The sequence below is a fragment of the Sturnira hondurensis genome, unplaced genomic scaffold (genome assembly GCF_014824575.4).
Source record: "Sturnira hondurensis isolate 20B ecotype Veracruz unplaced genomic scaffold, ASM1482457v3 Scaffold0022910, whole genome shotgun sequence".
NCBI classification, from domain to species: domain Eukaryota; kingdom Metazoa; phylum Chordata; class Mammalia; order Chiroptera; family Phyllostomidae; genus Sturnira; species Sturnira hondurensis.
In genome coordinates, this window is record NW_028095541.1 from 15,654,854 (window position 1) to 15,674,170 (window position 19,317).

Sequence of the window (19,317 nt, forward strand, 5' to 3'; positions counted from 1 at the left end):
AGCCCTTCACTTAGAACACTAAATAAAAAACTTTCAGCCAAGCCGTTTCATTGTGCAAACATTTATAAAGAAGAAAGCTGACATTTCGCCCCCCCTCCCCCCCCTTCTTGGTCTTTTCTGTAGGTCACAGACAGCCAAAAGTCGTCAGAAGACTCTGGATCCAGGAAAGATTCTTCCTCCGAGGTCTTCAGTGATGCTGCGAAGGAAGGGTGGCTGCATTACCGGCCACTGGTCACCGATAAGGGCAAGGTGGAGCGTTTTCTTAGTTCCTGCAAGTCGAAGATAGACAGACACTGAAAACTAGAGCATGAAATCTGCATATAAAATGTCAGCATATCCAAGGCCCTGGCTGGTGGAGCACAGTGGATTGAGTGCGGGCTATGAACCCAAAGGGTCGCTGCTTCGATTCCTAATCAGGGCACATGTCTGGGTTGCAGGCCAGATCCCCAGTAGGGGGCATACAAGAGACAACCACACATTGATATTTTTCTTCCTTTCTTTCTCCTTCCTTTCCCCTCTCTCTAAAAATAAATAAATAAAAATTTTTTTTAAAAAATAAAATAAAATGTCAACCTATGTAGAATGAAGAATGGAAAATATCTTTTATAAACACCTTTTCCACATGAAGGAAACATTTTTTAAAAAATTCTGATCACATTTAATTTTCTACTTTTTTTTTATACTGTGTATCATCTATGGAATATATTGTCTTATGTTTTGGTAATGTACAAGAGAATTCAAAATACTTAAGAAGAAACTTTGCTTTTTATCATTAAAATTTATTAGTTATTATCACAGAGTAATCTTTTAAAGAGTGCACTTCATATTAATAATTTTAAAATATTTATTTATTTATTTGTTTGTTTATTTAATTTTAAGAGAGAGGAAGAGAAACATCAATGTGTGGTTGCCTCTTGAGTTCTCCCCCATTGGAGACCTGGCCTCTAACCCAGGCATGTGCCCTGACTGGGAATTGAACCAGCAAGCCTTTGGTTTGAGGTTGGCACTCAGTCCACTGAGCCACACTAGCTAGGGCTCAATTCATTATTTTAAATTTTCTTTGTAGTTTCCTTTTTTTGTTTAATTTTATAAATATTGAGTTATATAAATGAATATCACTATATATTTCATTAAGTAAATTCCAATACAATGAAAATTTTGCCATAAAGTTCCCTACAATATTCAGACTACTTATTTGTAACAAAACTTTAATGTTGTCAAAGAGTTTAACAATTTAAGAAAACTCACTTTGGATGTGATTATTGTTACTTGACCATATGAAGTTGATCAATTTTGTTAATTCATTACTTAAAGATACTGTTTTGGGATCTCCTTAGCAATGTTTTTCATTTTCATGACCTATGACTTGGGTTAAACCTGACTTTCACTCAAAAGAATTTCCTGGCTGAATTTTTTCTTTTTTTCTATTCCTTTAGCATTTTAAATATATTTTGCGATGCCTGTTTTTATCATAATTACCTTGTTTATTTTCGTAACCAAATTGAAGTTGAGATTTCACTGTCCTTAATTTTGATGTGAATATACTGCCTAACTTGGTTTATGCTCCACAAATTTTGTCTTTCCTCTCCTAACAAGTATGTTTTGAAATAAATCAGACACCTGCTACATTTGATATATATTTCTGCTTAACAGTGTTGCTTTATCTTGTCACTGCAATTTAGCCAAGGATTAAGTATGCCTGACCTGTTCCATGTTTTCTAGCGAGTTGGTGGAAGCATCCGGCCCTGGAAGCAGGTGTATGTTGTACTTCGGGGCCATTCACTTTACGTGTACAAAGATAAACGAGAGCAGATGACTACATCTGAAGAAGAACAACCCATCAGTGTTAACGCTTGCTTGATAGACATCTCCTACAGTGAGACCAAGAGGAAAAATGTGTTCCGGCTCACCACACCAGACTGTGAATGCCTCTTCCAGGCTGAAGACAGAGATGATATGTTAGCCTGGATCAAGACCATCCAGGAGAGCAGCAACCTAAATGAAGAGGTGTGGGTTCTAAATGATGTTGATAAAATCTGACAAGTTTGTTTACATTTCTTTATTTCTTTAAGAAGACTGAAAGTATCTAATACATTATTTTTACTTATTGGAATATCGCCTGTAGAAATAAAAAAATAGATTACTTATGTACTCTGCATACCGTCTCAGAAGCAGGGAGCCACAGATCAGGAGACTGGTTCCTAGTTCTGGTCGTTACCTTTATGACTAAATAATTCCAGATCTGTCTTCTTATGTCTCAAACAGGAGTGTTATAGTGACAATGCTTATGAAAACAGATTCCTATGTAAATGTAAAGAGACAATGACATGGTGGTTTTTGTTAGTGGAGTCATGCAGTTAGGAATATCGTATCACCTATTGTAATAGATTAATTGGTGTTAGAAAAACTTGAATGATCAGAAATCATGTTATAAGTCATTTTTTTAAAATTTTTTAAATTTATTTATCTTTAGAAGGGAAGGGAAGGAGAGAGGGAGAGAAATATAAATGTATGGTTGCTTCTTGTGCATCCCCGGCTGGGAACTGGCCTCTGCTGGGAACTGGCCTGCAACCCAGGCATGTGCCCTGACGGGGAATCGAACCACGATCGTGTGGTTCGCAGGCCCGCGCTCAATCCACTGAGCTACACCAGCCAGGGCCCTATAAGTCATTTTTTAAAATAAGAAATAATGTTCAGAGACTTAGAGAGTTTCTAGCTCACAATCATCAAGATATTTTTATAGTGTGAATTTCGGCAGCAAAGGTAGTTTTTTAAGTGTATATAATGAAATTCTAAACCAAAAATTCAGCAATGATCATGTCTAGCTTTTATTTGAGTGCCTTTTTTTGTGTCATTGACAGTTTTTCTAACACATTGTTTCCACTTTTTTGTGCCTGTTATTAGCACAAAAAGGAAAGAGCAACTTTCTTTTCTCTTTCTTCAGTGCTTAGGAACCTATACATTAACTGTAAGGTTATGCAGTTTATCTTCTTTAATTTTAGTCATTCCGTTATATTCAGTTCAAATTATGAAAACTTACCTATGCCTGTGCTTTTTTTCTCTGATAGTTTACATGCTCCCTTGTTTGTGGTTAAAAGTTAACGCCAGATTGTATCAGTACAACGTGTGTTCTACAACCACCACTACAAAGAGAGCATCAGACCTGAATTTTTGCAAAGAAACAGGGAGAATAAGAACTTGGATGCAGATTTCAGCTTTAAAAGCCACATTTAAGAAGCACCTGCTGCGTGCCAAGCATTCGTAGAGTGTCCCTGTTAAACTTCCTTCAGATGACGTCATCTGTAAAACAGAGGGCTGTTTTAAGGACTTAATGAGATAGTGCTCACGAAAAACGCAGGCTGCCTGGTAGATAACAAGCATTTCCTTAATGTCAGTCATTGTCATCATCATTATCATCCCAAGTTAAGACACAGGTATTTTTTCCTGTTTTATAGATAAGAAGGTAATAATTCACTGAGCACATACCATATGGCAGACACTCTGTTAAGCATTTTACATGAATTAATTTCAGCAGCCATATGAATGTGTCTTATTATTATCATCATCACACCATTTCACAAACAAGGAAACCATGTAGCAAAGACGGGTTATGCAATTTCCCCAAGGTAACATAGCTGATAAGGTCAGGGCTAGAATTTAAACCAGGAAATCTTACCCTCTAGATCCCAACCATATGATGTCTCTGCTGGGAAAAGAGTCATTTTGAATTTGAGATTGCTTGACTCCAAAGCCTGTATATTTTGTACATTATATTGTTTGTTGTAATCAAAATGAGACAACTAAAAAAATTTTCTGAGGACACATGCCAATATATAATTGAAATCAATAGAAAAAATCATCACTTTAGGGTCAACTCTGAAGTTTCCCATATAGCGTATTATAAAATTTAACTTGTTGGGTTTTTTGGTTTGTTTTTTTTTTTAAGAAAACTTTTGAGCTTTTGTCTTCTGATAATCTGTCACTTCTGGCACTTAATTGATCCTTAATCTCATACTCCTATAACATGAACAATTTTGGCAGTATTTTTTCATCTTCAATCCATCTGAGTGTTTTGAAATGCTGGTCATTTTTTTCTGATATTAGTGAAAGAAAAAACTGACTTTCTGCATCCCAGTCATTAATTTAAAATGACAGTTAGTAAGTTTGAACACTCAGCTACTCACTGATACTATTCCAAGTGTTACTGTGGTACAGAAAATAAACAACACTCTCTCAGTGAGGGCAGCACTTGGAACATTGGTCACACAGTGCCCGTGGGAGGTGATGTTGAAGAGAGGTTTTGTGACACCCCCACGGAGGGTAAATATAGTCTTTACTGAATACGCAAAGTGGGGCAATAGAGAGCCTCCAAAAATTGGGGATTCCTATTTTTAGAGTTGACTGTAATTTTATCTTCTTTTTATTCTGTAGGACACTGGTGTTACTAACAGGGATCTAATTAGTCGGAGAATAAAAGAATATAACAGTCTGATGAGGTGAGAATTCCACTCTGTGCATAAGTTAACTTGGATATAAAATACGTAACTGTTAAGAAACTTCATTTCTTTCAGCAGCAAAGCAGAACAGTTGCCAAAAACACCTCGCCAGAGCCTCAGCATCAGGCAGACTTTGCTTGGTGCTAAATCGGAGCCAAAGACGCAGAGTCCACATTCTCCAAAGGAGGAGTCAGAGAGGAGGCTTCTCAGCAAAGGTACTGATGTTGGCATTCTCAGAGAAATTTAACAAATGAAGTGGCTTAAAATTGGGATTTTAAAGGTATTTTCATATTTTTCTGTACCAATTTTGCTAACTTCAGCCCAGTGTGCACTAGCTCAAAGACCACTGTGGGCCTGGTTTAGGCCAATGGGACCTTTCCCTTTAAGGTGAGGTCTGAGGTGCCCATCCTCGTGACAAAGACAAAGTGGAGGAAAGTACGACACATGCATCTGCACTGCAGATTTGATTGACGCAGAGGCTCAGGCGCTGTCATCTTGAGATTAGTTGTGCTTCCTTCTGTAAAACTCTCACTATGAAGTTGTCACATGGATTCTATTTTCTTGACTCTTTTAAAGAAAATCATGGTACAGATTGTAAAAAGGTAAAGATGCATAATTGATAGCTACTAAATTATATGAAAAGTTAAAAGGAGTGCTATATTAGGAAGAGAAGATAATACAATATTTTTGATAAATATAGGATGTATTAGTTACAGTACAGGGCCGATTTACATAAACATGATAAAGGATTTTTTAAATCATGATTTAAATATTCATGTTTTCATTGTCTTTCTTACGTTGTTTTATTTTGAATTACAATCAAAAGATGATACCAGTCCCCCAAAAGACAAAGGCACATGGAGAAAAGGTATTCCAAGTATTATGAGAAAGACATTTGAAAAAAAGCCTGCTGCTACCGGAACGTTCGGGGTCAGACTGGATGATTGCCCACCAGCTCATACAAATCGGGTAGGAGACACCGGCAAGCAGGGTTTCCTAAAGTCATTCATTCAGTGGTGGTCATAATAGGACCCATGCACACAACCATGCAGATAGCAGAGTACCCATTGATTTATTGAACCTTTTCCTCTTCATAGCTCATCTTAATTTCCCTAAGCTTTTCTGATCTGTAAGGGTGTGTTGAGTAATTTTATTTGTAATGCTTTTTTCTAATGTATTTACTCGAAATAGAATAATTATTCAGCCATTAGGAATGTATCTGAAATGATCAGTAAGAATTTATTTTCAAATCATGTATGTTTCTGCTTTTAGCATCATAAAAGAAGGATGAGAACGAGGACCTGATTAAGAAAGTATAATAAGTGTAATTGTATGTGTGTGTACAATACCCACGTTAGGATTCATATCATGAGTTGATTGATGTTATTCATCCCTCCCCCCCTTTTTTTTTACTCTATTCCTCTTTATTCAACTGAACTGTTCTCACACTCTCCTTACTTGCTCTCATTTCCTGTTTAGACTGTTAGCTCCCTGTGGACCCTTCCTTTCCTGTCTTGACCTATTTTCTTTTCCCACTGTCTCAAGTATCTCTTCCTGGTTTTATCAGTTCCAAATTCTGTAGTATGTATATTTTTTATTTTCTCTATCTAAAAGCAGTAATTTATGCATTTTCTTTGGGTGAAAATGGCCTTTTAGCTAAGGTATACATCTACTAGCTAAACATAAAAATTCGTATTTATTAAATAAAATGTTTATTTCTTGTTTTGCAGTATATCCCATTAATAGTTGACATATGTTGCAAATTAGTTGAAGAAAGAGGTCTTGAATATACAGGTATTTATAGAGTTCCTGGGAATAATGCAGCCATCTCGAGTATGCAGGAAGAGCTCAACAAGGGGATGGCGGACATCGATACTCAGGATGACGTAAGTTGTGTGCTTACACGCCGGCCGCGGATCTGTGTTTTTGCCTTTGGTGGTACTGACTGTAAAACCACTGTGTTTCTGTTTTGCCACCTAGAAATGGCGAGATTTGAATGTGATAAGCAGTTTACTAAAATCCTTCTTCAGAAAACTCCCAGAACCTCTCTTCACAAATGGTGAGTTAATGCCCACAAAAGAAACCAGATGAAACAGTTAAAAACTGTGTTGTTGGAAAGCCATAGAATATGAAACTGAAGGAGGAAAAATATTTTTGTCAAAGGAAATGGGAGGTTGTGTTGAGTTCTTATTTATATATAAAGCATAATTATGTGCTATTTCTGTCATTCGTATTTTTTTCCCTTCTGATATATATTAAAGGAAAACAGATTTTTAAAAATTGTTTAGGCTCAGTAAAATATATAGTATCCTGTTCATTTGCATTTGCAGTCAAGCTACAGAGGTATTTTATTGTTTTCAGTCAAAAGTATTTAGACCCTAATAAGATACAATAAGTAGAAAAATATATTTTTACTCAAGGCAAATATTTGACTTATAAAAGACACTGAACTAGATGTTGCAATACAGGGCAAAGAGAAAAGTGTGCCAAGTGTATAAATACAGGATGGTACACTCAGGGGACTCACATCGTAGATAATTGTGTTTGATGATAAGGGTTAGATCATTAAAAACTATTGCAGTTTTAGAGACTGATATGTCCAAAGTTATTTGGGGTCTTCCCTACAGTTGTTAAATTGTGATATGAAATTGAACCTTAAAGGAAAACTAGGTTACAACTCATCTAAGCAATTTAAGATTTGCTTTCTTGTTCTTATTGTTGTTGTCAGATAAATATGCCGACTTTATTGAAGCCAATCGTAAAGAAGATCCTCTAGATCGTCTGAAAACGTTAAAGAGACTAGTAGGTATTATTTTATGTTTCTGGAGGTATACCTAAAACTCAGCATCTAAATCCATTGTGAAAATAATGTGTTTCAGATTCACGATTTGCCTGAACATCATTATGAAACACTTAAGTTTCTTTCGGCCCATCTGAAGACAGTGGCGGAAAATTCAGAAAAAAATAAGGTATGTAAAAAGTGCACACCTAAGTGATGTACTTCCAGTGGGTTTAGGTGAAAAGATGCTTTATTGCTTCATGCTAACCAATCAAATACAGGGTTATAATTAAATAAAGGTTCTAAAATACAACATATTGGCTGATCAGTAAGTACCCCTAAAGATCACTGCTAAAAGCAAAAGATCCCCAAAGATCAGTTATCGGCATTTTTAAAAGACATTTCTGTTTACAAATATCTAGCAAGAACAATGAAAAGGTCAGACATTTCATTTCTTTACTTTTCACTTGTATACCACTATTTTAAATAGACAGTATTTGCATGATACAATAGTCAAAATGTATCAAATAATAATACAGACGTTTTTATTGTTTTATTTAGTTTTAAGCACGTAAGACCTTTTTGTGTCGTTTTTAACACCATCGCATTACCTTCATTAAACACATGCAAACTTTTGAATCCTTAATATCATCTAATACTCACTTCATGTTTGGTTTCTTGAGACTGATACATGGACCTTGTTTGGATATCGATTCAAACAAAGAGCTTTAAAGGCTTTTCTTTAACTCATTATCCAGACAAGGTCCACATGCTGTGGTTGGTGTGTTATGGTCCTAACTGTTCACCATTCTCCTCACTCCTTGGCGATTGTTGCCTCGATCCTTTATGTCACTAGAGGTGGCAAAAGAGGACTCTGACTTTGAGGCATTACTTCTCAAAATACTTAAACATAGGCACTTAGATCTCTGGAAAAGAAAAAAAAACAGAGTACCACAAATTTAGGAATGCTGCTGTCACTGCTTTTTCTAAGGATGATAATCTGCTTACAGTGGAGAAAAATACTTTTGTTCAGGTCAGTTTAGTGGCTCTGCACGTTCTGGAAGATAGTTACTCCGAGTTGTAGTAAGACTGGATTAGGGGAAGAGTGTCAGCCCCTACCTACTACCCGTAAATTGAGAGGATTACATGCAGTCTTATAATTTCCTTTAGACAGTCAGTTTCCTCAAGTGATAGGGCTACAAAAGAGGGAGAGAAAAGAAAGCCTGTAGTAATTGGTTGTACTGCTTCCAGAAGCTCATAGAGTAGGAACCAAAATGTTCTCAATGTAATTATAGTTGAAATATTTTCTAATTGTGTTAGCATTTTCCAAAGTGTAGTACATCATTCGTCAGTTTTGCTGGATGTTAGTAAGAGTTATGGGAAAATAGTGTTTGATGGTCTAATTAGTTTAGAAAGCACTGGATTAAACAAAATATAGCTGATTTCCTTACTGTAGGTTTTTAAGAATCTTTAATATATTAACACTGTGAGTCTTCACTAAGGACATAAGGCATTTCATTCCCCAGACTTATTTGAGTACACGTTGTGGAACATCTTTCAAAAAATATAGAATTAGTTTTACGTAATTAATGAATTCATAAAATGTGAACTACGTATGTTATTAGTTTTATACGATAACCAGCTAAAACTGTATACCCATATAATATTATTGTATATATAAAATAAAAAGGCATGTTATCATTAGTCTAAACACTTAATGAAATCATAGACAAGAATCTAGTAAAAATTTTATGTAAGACCTTTGAGACCCTGGACTTTTTTTTTTTTTTTTTTGCAGAAGGCTGAGGTGACTACACCTTTTAGAGGGAAAATGGGAGACATGCATTGTGTGCCCAGCTTAAGTAAATCCTTCATGCAGTTGCATTTTCTTCTACTCAGTCAACTTTCCATGGAAAGACTGACCTCAATTCCAAGTTAGACACAGCACAATTGCTTCAGAATTGGGAAAGCTCTCTGGGTTATCCACTTTGTGCCTTGTACCATATCTGAGAGGTGTGCGTGTGCATGCCTCTCATGAAGTGGTGTAGTAGTGTGGTTCCCTAAACAGTATTTTTTTCCAGTGTGGCTTTTCAGTTCTGTGGTCATTTGTAACCCCTTGGTATATTTTCAGGGTTGGTGGAAGTTATTTAACATTTGAATCAAATCTTAAGTTCAAAATATTACAGCAGATACTGTAAGATATAACAAAGGAAGATGAAAAATTCACATGTTTGATAATTGTATAATTTAACAAGGAATAGAAATATCATGGGAATGGATCTACAGACATGTATTATTGAGGCATTCAGATTGGTGCAATGATAGGCAAAGAACTTCAGAACATTTGGTTGAAGTAAAAATTGATTCAGAAGGAATACTTCCAGACATTTAGTTTTACATATTAGGGGTTTTGCTATACTATTGAGGCAGGTTTGGGAAATGTGTGTATCTTTAAGCAGTTTTCTACTTTTTAGTTTTTGAGAGCAGAGGATTTCCATGTTCTTTTCTAAGTGTTTTTCCTTTTACATTAATATTTTTGTCAGTTAGCTTCAGTAATACTAGTTTTGAACGACATCAATTGCTTTCTATCAAAGGCTTCTTGAAAGAAAGGAATGCCAATTAAGCACTGTACATTGTACATTGTCATTAAAGCAGGAAAGAAAGTTGGGTAGAGGTTAACTCGGGGCAATTATAACTAGGAAGCTTTTTAAATAATTTTACACATACATCAGTCAGCCATTCTTTTTTGAATTCTTTTTCACCAGAGGAACCTGTCAGAAATAAAATGCCAAACATGCAATTGAACTTTAAACTTATTTTCTTAAGAAAAATTGTGATATTTCCCGGTATCATCCTTTATTGCAGATGGAACCAAGAAACCTAGCAATAGTTTTTGGCCCAACTCTTGTGAGAACATCTGAGGACAACATGACGCACATGGTCACTCACATGCCGGACCAGTACAGAATCGTGGAGACCCTCATTCAGCACGTAAGTTCATGCTTCACCTCGTCCAGAGAGGTCTTTCTCCGGGAGCAGCTGATAGGGTAGAATTTGGCTGTAACATTTTTTTTGAGATAATTACCTTTTCCTATATTCTGTGCTCCAAAATATAGATCTATTTAGGGGGGTATTTAATTTCTCTTTCTACCTTTTTTATTTTAAATTTTAGCATGACTGGTTTTTCACAGAAGAAGGTGCAGAAGAGCCTCTTGTAAGTATTGTCTGACAGCGCTTGCGCTCTGTTGTTTTCATTGGGACACCAGATCCTGATGCTCCACCAGTGTCAGCCTCCTGCTTTGTATGCTCTTGCCCACTTTGCACCCCGGAATCAGGTCCATAGCTCCTCCGTTTCCAACCTAAAGGAAATAGAAGTGTGATGCTCATTGCATAGTTAATTATATGTAAACAAGGTAAAAAATTATGCCCGAGTGCTTCACTCAGTAATGGGTCTTTTATTAACTGTTGCTTGGATTTTAAAGAAAGTATCTTTGAAGGAATGATGAAGAGATCTTTGTTTATTAACCATAGACAACAGTGCAGGAGGAAAACACAGTGGACTCCCAGCCAGTGCCCAACATAGATCATTTACTCACCAACATTGGAAGGACAGGAGTGTCCCCTGGAGATGTATCAGGTAACTCTTGCCTGGGCGGTATCAAGTTCTAGGTTAAAAGTTAAATTCTTGTAACATGAAAGCAAATCAATCATAAGTAACAATTCACTGTGATTTTTTTCCTTTTCTTCTTTTTTTTCTAATAAGAAACTTGATCTCCCTTTTCTGATTGGTCTTAATTTTCTTCCAGCGACTATAATGCCATTATATGACTGTAATGCATGGAGTTACAGTGCTTGTCAGAATGGAAACATGAGGGAAATGAGCATGCGAACCACTGTTTTGTTCTTTTTTTTTTTTAATTCACAGTTTCCATGTAATAGTCATCACAAGGTAAAACAGATATATGCTACTGAATATGTGGTTGCTGTGATGGCAGAAAGTATGGTCTTTCTAGACTGTATAAGTAGTTCTCATTCTTGGGCTTGACGTTCTGTTAAAAGCAGCAAGGAAAATATTGAACTGCTAATGGACACCATTTTCAGAAATGCAGTATATTATTTGTCATTATAGATGTCACAGTAAAAGTCAACCTATTTGACATTTTCTTCTCTTTTCTCCTGCCACCCTAATGTTTGGTTAAGTATTAGTTCTCGTAGGCTCTTTTGATGACATTTTCTGCTGCCAAACTGTTGCACTAACCTAGCATGTTGTTTTACACAATTGTTCTCCCTTTGTCTCTAGTTCTTGTTCTAGTCCTAAAGGGTTTTTTTCAGCACTCACTGACACAGGCAAATCTATACTGATGTTGCACAGGCGAAGTGGGAGGAGTCTATCACACGGTAATGTCGCTAGTGGATTCTGTGGTGTCCCTGATGGACAGCTGGAACTGTAGGAAGAAGGAGGATTGCTGTCCACACTGTAGCTGCCTTGTCTGCAGAAACCCCCGATTCTTGTAAATGCAAAACATCGTTGATCGGTGGTGTAAATTTTCTCTTAAGATTCTTGTAAACAGATCAATACTACTTTCTTAAAAGTTTTTCTGCTGTTTCTTGTTATTTCTGAAGCAGACCATGAGGAGAAATAGCATGGTATGGTCTACCAGTTCCTAAAGTCATACAGCATTTAGCCATGTGTTAAAAGGGGCGTGGCACGGGGCTCAGCTCATTAATTTTGAAAATCAGTTTCCCTAAAGTCAAAACATATACAGTCTCAAAATTGGTGCAATCCGGGATAGTGCTAGCCCCTTCCTACCCTCTTTGTAATTGTATAATCTGAGTTTTTGCCAGACAGTAAAATTATGGTCTCCATTTTTCCATTTCCATAATAGCGTTTGCTAGTAGATAATTATAAAACTGGTAGCAATTTAAAGAAACTAGTCAAAAGGATCCCTGACTGCCAGATGTGAAACTGGGGTCTCAAGCACAAAGATCAGCATTATTTAATATAAAACCAAAGTGACCTGAAACGGGGTTATTCTGATTCCTCTTTTGCATCCATATGCATATAGTATGTGCTTATAAAATTTGAGTTTGACAGTCTGACAAAAATCAACATAAATACACCCAGTATGATTGTCTCAATTTTTAGCTAGGGCAGCAACGAATCTTAAAAGTTCTGCATTGTGTATCAGTTTCAGATACAGGATGTGGTACATAGTACAGTCCTTACAAAGGTCTTCAGGCTCTTTTATGACTGGATTTAATTCTAGAAAGTTCGATGAGCACTAGCATTTCTGTTTTTGTTAGTACAGGGCTCCTTTGCCATCCTCTCATTGAGCTGGTTCTGCCTACAATTCACAGCACTCTCTCATGGCGGTGGCTTTCTGTGGTGCAGCTTGCATCTTTGTGAGCTCTGACTGTCCACTGTGTTCAATGGTTTTGTTTGAGTTTTGCTTTCCCATTTTGTTCTGTGCCTGTCTTTTCCATAAGTTCTGCATTGTTTGTTGAAAGACATAAAGATGGACTAATACTGACCATGTTTTATTTAACTTCTCACAGATTCAGCTACTAGTGACTCAACAAAATCTAAGGTAAATTGTTTTGTATGATTGTAAAATATTTTAGCGGGGAATTGTTTTTTTGGCTGCTTGTTATGATTAGTATATAAATGCATCCTTGTCTGTATCTGAAGACACAGGCAAACAAGATCTCATAAGGGGAAAAATTAATTCTAGGAATAGAATATTGTAGAATACTGGATTGTGAGTTGGAATGTTGGGCTTCTCTCAGCATAGCCTAGCATAATTCAAGGAGGTGGGCTTTTCTTCCTTATTCATTAATGTGAAAAGTTTCGAAAATATGAAGGTAGAATTGTGTAATGAGTCCCTATTCCCCCATTATCCATTCTCCACGGTTAACTCATGGTCAAGTTTATTTCATCTGCACTCCACTTAAATCCCAAATATCATTATATTTGTAAATATTTCTGTAGTAATATGGAATTTTTGTTATTATTATATACTTTATAGAAATTATAGATTTTATTTTAGCAAAACCACTAACTTTGTTTTTATGATCAATATTTTAAACATAATTTGTGTTCCACTGACAACACCAACAAATTACACAATTTTTTTAGTAGTTTTGGGGAATATTTTATACTTCTTAGAATATTTTTTAAAGATTTTATTTATTTCCAGAGAGAGGGGAAGAGAGAGAAAGAGAGGGAGAGAAACATTAGTGTGTGGTTGCCTCTTGTGTGCCCCCAACTGGGGACCTGGCCTGCAACCCAAGCATGTGCCCTGACTGGGAATTGAGCCAGCGACCCTTTAGTTCGCAGGCTGGCACTCAGTCCACTGAGCCACACCATCCAGGACTAGAAAGTATTTTATTAATTCAATCTATTCAAACTTTGTTTAACTGAGACAGTAGCAGCTAGAATTGTCAATAAATTTCTTAAAACATTTTTCTATTCAGAAATGAAATGTGAATTTTACTTATGTTTAAATATCATAATGGGCCATATGCGATTAAATTATAATTCTTGCAGAAAAATATTACAAAGTATTATAATCATATCATTCACTTCCACTTATATTGTTATTTTCACCATCTTTTTGCCTTAACCTTTTATTTTGGATAATTTTAAACCTATAGAAATGTTATTAGAGTATAGTTAGCACCCAAACCTTTTACTCTAAACTCATCAGTTGGTAAATCTTGATTGTATTTTATTTATGAATCATTTTAGAGTTATTGAATAAACATGATAACACCTTACCCCTAAATATTTTCCCAATTGTCCCAATAATGTTCTTTGTCGACTTTTTTATTTCTTTACACAGGATGCAGTCAAAGATAATTCCTCACATTTAGTTGTCCTGTCCCTTTAGATTTCTTCAATCCAGAGCAGTTTCCTGTCTTTTTTTTTTCCAGAATGTAAGATTTGAGATTTCAGACCTCTTAGAAATTCATACCTTCCCTGTTATTAAATACATCTTTCTTAACCTGTTGTGATAGCCATATCTTTATCTTAATTATGGTGATGTTGATACCATGCCTGTAAAATAATGGATATCCAAATGGTATAATTCTTTGTAACAGTTTCTCAATTGTAAAATAGTCATTTGCCTCAACACATAATTTATGGTCATACAGTCATAGAAATTTAAAGGGAATCCTAGTACATCTCAAAGAAAACATAATCGTATTTCTTCTTACCTAAATAAATAATGAAATTGAGATGTTTAAAGGTGAATCCCTTGCTCAATGTCATACACAGCAAGCTGCAGGCAGGAAAGTCTGGTCTCCTAATTCAGAGCTCTGTCCAAACCATTATCCATACCCTACTGTCTAGCAGAATGTGTTAAAATGTCAATGGCCATTAGAAATGTACAGGGTAATGACAAAGTTCTTTATAACTTATCAAAAGCAAAGTTCTATTAATCTTTGATTTCATTTTGGTGAATTCTTTTTTATTATTATTCTTGTTCAAGTACAGTTTTCTGTCTTATATTCCCAGCCCTGCCCCCCCCCAGTGCTCCCCACCTCCCTCCCATGTCTGTCCCCCACCTTAGGTGTGTGGTAACCCTACGGGGGTTTATTGACACCTACCACCACCATTTAATTAGCATATAGGCATTATGAACAAATTAATTGAATAGCTGTCAACAAGAACCTGTTGTAAGTAGCTAACAAAGCCAGTAATCTGCAACACAACTTTACCAATAACAGTGCTAAAGTGTTTCTTTGGTTAAGACTCAAGATCTTTCATTGACCTTACATTATTTGAACTTTCTGATTTTGTTATTACCTTGAGATAAATGAAAACATTACCAATCTGATTTGCCTAAGGCAAGACAAGTTCCTGAAGTCCAGCCTTGCCAAAATAATGGAAGACCAAAGAATCCCTTATCTTAATGAGCTGATCATACACAATATCTGTACCATTTGCTGTCTGTAATTGGAAAATTAATGTCAGTCATGAGATTTTAGTAACCAGTTTAATAATACCCTATTCAGCTATGTCAAAATATTAACTCTTACACCTGAAACAACCTGAAGAATGAGCACGGCCAAGCAGGGAAAGTCAGTAGATGCAGAGAAATTAACAAGCACAGGGTCACACTGGGCACAAAATACTCCTTTCAAAAACAGATGCCTATGAACTGAGACGAGCAGTTAAATAACATCTATATGACTTGGTGGTAAATACTACTAGGCAGGAAATGGGACTAGTTAAATCAAAAGTAAAATTTATCTAAAATTATATATAGATGACTAAAAATATATCTTAAAAAGAGGAATGAAAAGCTAATTAGATTTTGTTAGTGCTTCTAGGGCTTTTGTAACGGTAATTCAGTAAGAAATATTTGGGGGAAAATCCTGTCGGAAAAGGAGATAATGTTCTCATGCTCATTGTCTCATTTCTGATTGCTTTTTAGGGTTCGTGGGGATCTGGAAAAGATCAGTATAGCAGGGAACTGCTTGTATCTTCCATCTTCGCCGCCGCTAGTCGCAAGAGGAAAAAGCCAAAAGAAAAAACACAACCTAGCAGCTCGGAAGACGAACTGGACAATGTGTTTTTTAAGAAAGAAAATGCAGAGCTGTGTCACAACAGTACTAAAGAAGAATCCAAAAAAGAGAGTGAGACATCAGGAAGAAAACAGAGGATCGTCATTTCCAAAGAAAATAATGCTAAGAAAGACAGCACTGCAATGAAAGATGAGAAGACATCACTGCAAAAAGAGAGTGTGGCATCCGAAGAACCCTCACCCCCACACCATTCAAAACACAACAGGTCACCCACTCTGAGCTGCCGCTTCACCATACTGAAAGAGAGCCCCAGGTCCCTGGTGACACAGAAGTCCTCCCACTTTGAAGAGACAGGGTCGGACTCTGGCACTTTGCTTAGCACGTCTTCTCAGGCTTCTCTGGCAAGGTTTTCCACTAAGAAGTCCACCAGTCCAGAAACTAAACATGCTGAGTTTTTGGCCAATGCCAGCACCATCACCTCAGATTATTCCACCACTTCGTCCACTACATACTTGACCAGCCTTGACTCCAGCCGACTCAGCCCTGAGGTGCAGTCCGTGGCAGAAAGTAAGGGAGACGAGGCTGACGATGAGAGAAGCGAACTGATCAGTGAGGGGCGGCCTGTGGAGACAGACAGCGAGAACGATTTCCCCATTTTCTCCACCGCTTTGACTTCTGAGAGGCTTTTCCGAGGAAAACTGCAAGAAGTGCCTAAGACAAGCCGAAGAAATTCAGAAGGAAGCGAAGTAAGTTGTACCGAGGGAAGTTTAACACCCAGTCTGGATAGCCGAAGGCAGCTCTTCAGTTCCCATAAGCTGATTGAATGTGATACGCTGTCCCGGAAAAAATCCGCCAGGCTCAAGTCAGACAGTGGGAATCTGGGGGATGTCAAGAGTGAGAAAGAAACAACTTCAATAACCAAAGTCTTTGACGTTATGAAGAAAGGGAAGTCAACAGGGAGTTTACTGGCCCCAACCAGGAGTGACTCAGAAAAACAGGAACCCACTTGGAAAACAAAAATAGCAGATCGGTTAAAACTGAGACCCAGAGTCCCAGCAGATGACATGTTTGGAGTAGGAAATCAAAAAACGAGTGCTGAGACTGCTAAAAGGAAAAACATCCGACGTCGACATACACTCGGAGGGCACAGAGATGCTTCTGAAATCAGTGTGTTGAATTTTTGGAAAGCACAGGAGCAGAGTGGGGAGAGAGAGTCTGAACTCTCAGCTGTGACTCGGTTAAAGCCCAAATGCTCAGCCCAGGACTTGTCCATCTCGGACTGGCTTGCAAGGGAGCGCTTACGCACCAGTGCATCTGACCTTAGCAGAGGAGAAACCGGGGACTCCCAACAGGAGAGTTCTGGCACATTAGAAATTTCCATGACGGACACACCCATGTCTTTTCAGTCTGATGCAGGTGGTTCTTCCAGTACCTTGGCTTCAACTAATAGGCCCCTTCTATCTGTATCACCACAGTCACCTGACCAAATAAATGGAGGAAGCTTCCAGAACATGAGCCAAAATGCTAGTTCTGCAGCTAATGCCCAACCTCATAAACTGTCTGAGTCCCCAGGAGCTAAAGCACAGCTTCATCCCTGTCTTTAAACTGGGGGTATGTCCACTATAGCAAATAAAAGGCTACTGTTACACGTTCCAGTAACTCTGTAAATATTTTCTTGTACCAGAATTGTTATTATGCAGCCCTCATTTGGGCTGGTTTTATCATTTTGCACTGTGAAATAGCTTTACAGTGCATTACTACAGCCAGAAGAACATATATATATATTTAAAAATATATTGGATAGTTGTATACAAATGAGTAAGGTATTTGTTGCAACTTACTACACAGTGTATACCCAAGATTCCTGAAGAAAATAGCTGGCAATACTGTGCAGCAAATTTGTTCTTTTGGTTCCATCACTAACAGAAGTGCCTCATCATAAAAATCCATTTGGTTTTTAGGGTGCCATATTATAAAATTAGATAACTTACATTGAATAAATGAATGCATTTTATGGGTAACAAAGTTCATTACATTTACCAGTTTTAACACAGGTGGATACAGAACCTCCATTCTTTAGTCATTCCAGGTGGATCTCTGAGTTTTATATTCAAACTTTTAATACAGTTTTTGAGTTTTGTGTGACTTGAATTTTTAATCTTTCTGTACAATACGTAACTTAAATGAACATATTATATGTGTATCTTTTCTTCAGATACCAGATTTGATATAAATGTTGTAACATAGGTGTGTAGATAGTGACCTGGATAGAACTGGCTTCTGTATTGAGAAGAATATAATTCTGCATGAGGACTTCATGAATCCAAACCCATGTCATGCCTGTGTGCATACCCAATTAAACACTGGAAATAAAAAATTGTTTTGGTGAACTTTGCATGGCTTGGAACTTATTCTAATATATTTTTAAATGTGATCCATTTATAACTACCTTAATTGGTCCTGACTTCAAAAAATTACCTACTCAATATAATCTCTCTCCTCTTTTTTGCTGTGGTTGGCAGGAATCTCTCTTAATAAATGTTTACATTGGCCTAACCCCACTTTGTACACAGATAATTTTCTAACTAAAGTAATGTAACAGTCTCCACGTAATCTGGAAGCTATGTTCCGAGAACCCCCACAGGTAGTACCAAACCCTAGTCAACTTCCCTGCTGGGAATGGGGCAGCAGCGTCTCTACTGGCAGACAGCCTCTCCAGTGGTCTCTCTATCTGTCAGTTCAAACCTGCTCCTAAATCTCTGGGACCGTCCTTTACTTGCAGTAAATGGCTTGCTGTCGTTTGTCTCGGGATCCCTGCAGGCTCACTGCTTTCTGCAGACACACTGCTTTCTGGTGCAACACATTGCCATCAACTAAACACATTTTCGGTTCATGTCTTCCACCCTCAGATTTAATGCCTTTTCCATTTTAACTTATTAAATCACAGTGTGGCAGTAACTTTTGCAGTTTGAGGTGCAACAGCAAGACTGGAATAAATGTCTTTATCTTAACAATTTCATGGATAAAGGATTTGTTCTTACCACAGATCTTAGCAACCTCAGCAGGTGATTTTTTTCTTTCCTTATTAAGGTGAGAACATTTACCTTTTCACTTAAAGGAAACACTTCTCGGCTTCTCTCTGGCATGCCTGAATTGACAGCATCATTACTCTAGCACTTCGGGGCCGTCATTACGTAAAATAGCACTTTTGGGCTCTGGCTGGTGTAGCTCAGTGGATTGAATGCAGGCCTGCGAACCACACGATCGTGGTTCGATTCCCAGTCAGGGCACATGCCTGGGTTGCAGGCCAGTTCCCAGCAGGGGACTCATGAGAGGCAACCATACATTGATATTCCTCCCCCTCTCTCCTCCCCTTCCCCTCTAAAGATAAATAAATAAAGTCTTAAAAAATAAAATAGAATAAAATAGCACTTTGGGCACAAACACTGTGATACCGTGACTGCTGATTGGGCAATCAGGCATGTGGCTACCAGCGACCAAGAGGACGGG

At 37.3% G+C, this 19,317-nt stretch overlaps 1 protein-coding gene across 7 annotated transcripts in view; it reads left to right on the forward strand.

Moving 5' to 3' along the window:
- Positions 1–18,197, forward strand: part of ARHGAP21 (Rho GTPase activating protein 21) — a 136,202-nt gene extending 118,005 nt beyond the window's left edge. For 5 of the 7 annotated variants that reach the window (XM_037037203.1, XM_037037210.1, XM_037037208.1 and 2 more), the window contains 14 exons: positions 124–249; positions 1,723–2,007; positions 4,432–4,496; positions 4,572–4,711; positions 5,323–5,465; positions 6,227–6,382; positions 6,477–6,555; positions 7,225–7,298; positions 7,376–7,465; positions 10,141–10,266; positions 10,448–10,489; positions 10,807–10,912; positions 12,832–12,863; positions 15,717–18,197. In XM_037037203.1, coding sequence (XP_036893098.1) covers positions 124–249; positions 1,723–2,007; positions 4,432–4,496; positions 4,572–4,711; positions 5,323–5,465; positions 6,227–6,382; positions 6,477–6,555; positions 7,225–7,298; positions 7,376–7,465; positions 10,141–10,266; positions 10,448–10,489; positions 10,807–10,912; positions 12,832–12,863; positions 15,717–17,411 — 3,159 coding nt within the window. In that variant the 3' untranslated portion in view covers positions 17,412–18,197. The remainder of the gene's footprint in view (positions 1–123; positions 250–1,722; positions 2,008–4,431; positions 4,497–4,571; positions 4,712–5,322; positions 5,466–6,226; positions 6,383–6,476; positions 6,556–7,224; positions 7,299–7,375; positions 7,466–10,140; positions 10,267–10,447; positions 10,490–10,806; positions 10,913–12,831; positions 12,864–15,716) is intronic. The other 2 variants (XM_037037207.1, XM_037037209.1) reach the window with 1 other exon arrangement.
- Positions 18,198–19,317: the final 1,120 nt, after the last annotated feature.